At 53.3% G+C, this 2,741-nt stretch overlaps 1 protein-coding gene across 1 annotated transcript in view; it reads left to right on the top strand.

Annotated features, from left to right (window-relative positions):
• Ccdc43 (coiled-coil domain containing 43) overlaps positions 1–2,741 on the top strand; it is a 12,470-nt gene that overhangs the window by 1,300 nt on the left and 8,429 nt on the right. Inside the window, exon 3 of the mRNA XM_004633939.2 lies at positions 4–134. Within this exon, the coding sequence (XP_004633996.1) occupies positions 4–134 (131 nt within the window). The remainder of the gene's footprint in view (positions 1–3; positions 135–2,741) is intronic.

Here is a 2,741-nt window from a genome sequence, read left to right as displayed (position 1 = left end):
CCTGGCTGGATGAGCGTTTGGAGGCGCTGGGAGTGGACCGAGCCGTGTATGGCGCCTACATCCTCGGCGTCCTGCAAGAGGAGGAAGAGGAAGAGAAGCTGGACGCTCTGCGGTGCATCCTCTGTGCTTTCCTGGTGAGCAGCGAACCCCGGTCGGCACCTGGCACCCCCTTCCCTACTCGGGGTCACGGAGGCCCCATCGCCTTACCCGGGGGACACGCTCCTGGCCTGAGCTCGGGCCACGAGAGGAGGGCCTGCTTCCCTGCTAGGGCTTAAAGTCGGAAGGCTACAGATGAGGGGCGCCCCGGCTCCTTCTGAAGACCTACGTGGGGCTGGGGTGAGGCTTATCGTCAGCCCCCCAGGCCAGGCTTGTTCCCCTCCACTCCGGGCTCCGCGGAGGGCCGGGTGGGGGCGACGGAACGCGCCGGGCGGGCCGGCCGGCCGCTGGGGGCGGTGCTGGGGCTGTCCCACGGCCTGGGCGGGTGGGAAGTTCCGTCGCTGGTGAGAGTCCAGAAGAGGCGAGCGGAGCCCAAAGCAGCAGGTGGGCATTCCGTGGCCCTTGGTGCTGCGGGCGGCGGATGGGCGATCGGAGAGGTTCGCTAGCGGCCTCTCGGATTCCCGAGGTCACACGCGTCCTTTAAACTTTGTTTGCTTAGGAAGTGATCACAATGTCCCGTGGTCCAGCCTGATAACTGCTGCGGGAGGCATCTCCAGCCTCCACCCCAGCACACTCTGCCTGGCTGTGGATTCGGTTTGCTGGCTTGTGGCCCCCGACAGACTTTCCTTTTAAACAGGCTCTCAGAAAGCAAATTCAGGCGTGGGATGTGGGGGAAAAATAAACTTACGTGTATCGTTGCTAAGTACGTAGAAACTAGGGTTGTCTTTGCGTTGATTTAGAGATCTTGGAAACAGACCTGCCGCCGTGACAGCCACCAGCCCAGCAAAAGCTTTATCTTTTGATGCCTTTCACAATGAACAGATTAAAAGGGTATTAGGAGTACTGTGTAGATACGAGCACACACATTCATACTTTGTACAGTAGAAAATTTTCAAACGCAGAAGTATTCTGTGAATGTGGGAGGCATCCTAGGAAAGGAAAATCACCCTGGAAGTGCAATTCACGGGCGCAGCACTGAAGTGTTTTCCTCCTGACGCTGTCCCAGATCCCCCTCCAACTTGCTCTTTTGCCCTAAAAAAAGGAAAACAAGCAAACTTGTACAGCAACTTGGAAGTTTGATGGAAATACAGCCCAGTGGAATAAAATCTTTTCTTGAACCCTGACATTACAGATTACAGGATAAGGAACAAGAGGCAAAGAACTTTAGTATTTCTTTTTTCTGATGGTAGTGGGGATTGAACCCAGGCCTCATGCACTTGTGTACCGTTGAGCTACATTCCCAGCCCTTGTTAGATTTTATTGAGACAGATCTCATCAGGCTGGCCTCTCGCTTTGATTTTCGTCTCAGCATCCCAAGTGGCTGGGATAACAGGCGTGTGCCTCTGTGCCTGGGCCTTGATTCAGGTTCCAGCTGGGATTTTCTGAAGCCTCCACGATGAGCTTGTTAACGTGACTTCGGCACTTTTAGTTCTTTTCACAATGTCCTTATTTGGCCCTGTGTGTCTTCATACAGGGAGGGAAACAGGTGCTGCTTTACACTATTAAGTGATGCTTGAGAGAAGAGGTGGTTATCCAGAAAAAACGTAGCACTTTGTGCCTGTGTATCACATGAGCTGCAGCACACAGAGTCACCTCTGAGAGTCCCTCAGCCTGGTCCTGCTCACGTGCCGTGTTGGGTTTGCTCATAGCTTCCCTCACCCTCCTGTGTGGAAACTGACTGGGAAGAACTATGCAGGAGTCATACAGTGAGGCAGGGCTCTTGTTGATGGAACAGCTGAAGAGTAAAATGGCCAGAAATGTCTATAGGTTGGACATAATTCAAAGTGCTTTTTCTTTTCTTTCTTTCTTTTTTTTTTTTTTGAGACAGGGACTTGCTGTGCAGCGCAGGTTGGCCTTGAACTCCCTGTGAAGCCTAGGCTGACCTCCAGGACATGGCAGTCCTCCTGCCTCAGCCTACTGGAGGCCTCTCCTGGCCAAAGTGCTGCTTTCTGTCAGGTGGACTGGAAGCATACATGCTAGAGGTCCCTAACTGTTTGTATCTTTTTGAGACAGGCTCAGGTGTGTCGCTCCTCCTTCCACAGCCTCCCTAGTGCTGGGGTTACAGGTAGGCCCCCACTCCTGGCTGCCCCAGACATTTATATCACGTTCTTTCTAGGAAAAACAGAAGGCAAAGCCAAATGAGCTGCCAGATTGGGCTATGATTAAGTTTTAGGACTTGTGAAGTTTGTGAGCAAGAATTAAGGGTAGGTATCAAGAGTGTGGGTGTGTTGTACAGTCGGGAGCTAGTGACGAAACAGCTAAGAAACTTGCGCACAGGACTCGCAGGCACCTAGTGCATCTGACACAATGCAACACCATCTCTACTCTGCGTGCTGGGGTCAGGTGGGCCCCTCCTCCTGGCCATCTCCAGTGTCCCCCAGCCCTGGATGTGTCACAGCACAGAAGCTGATAAACCCTGGAGGATATTCTGTGTCAGCTGAGGAGTTTGAAGGGTGAGTGTTGCTGTAGGTGGTGGATTTTTTGCACCAGAAGAGTAAGAACTGGGGGAGGTGTGGAAGGGAAAGTGCAAGGTGCTGGGCAGAGGCAGAAATTCTCAGAGAGATGGGAAAGAGCTGACAGGGGCC

The sequence above is a fragment of the Octodon degus genome, unplaced genomic scaffold (assembly GCF_000260255.1).
Source record: "Octodon degus isolate 3935 unplaced genomic scaffold, OctDeg1.0 scaffold00056, whole genome shotgun sequence".
NCBI classification, from domain to species: domain Eukaryota; kingdom Metazoa; phylum Chordata; class Mammalia; order Rodentia; family Octodontidae; genus Octodon; species Octodon degus.
Note: the sequence above shows the minus strand (reverse complement) of the source record. Positions and strands in the feature narration are given on the sequence as shown.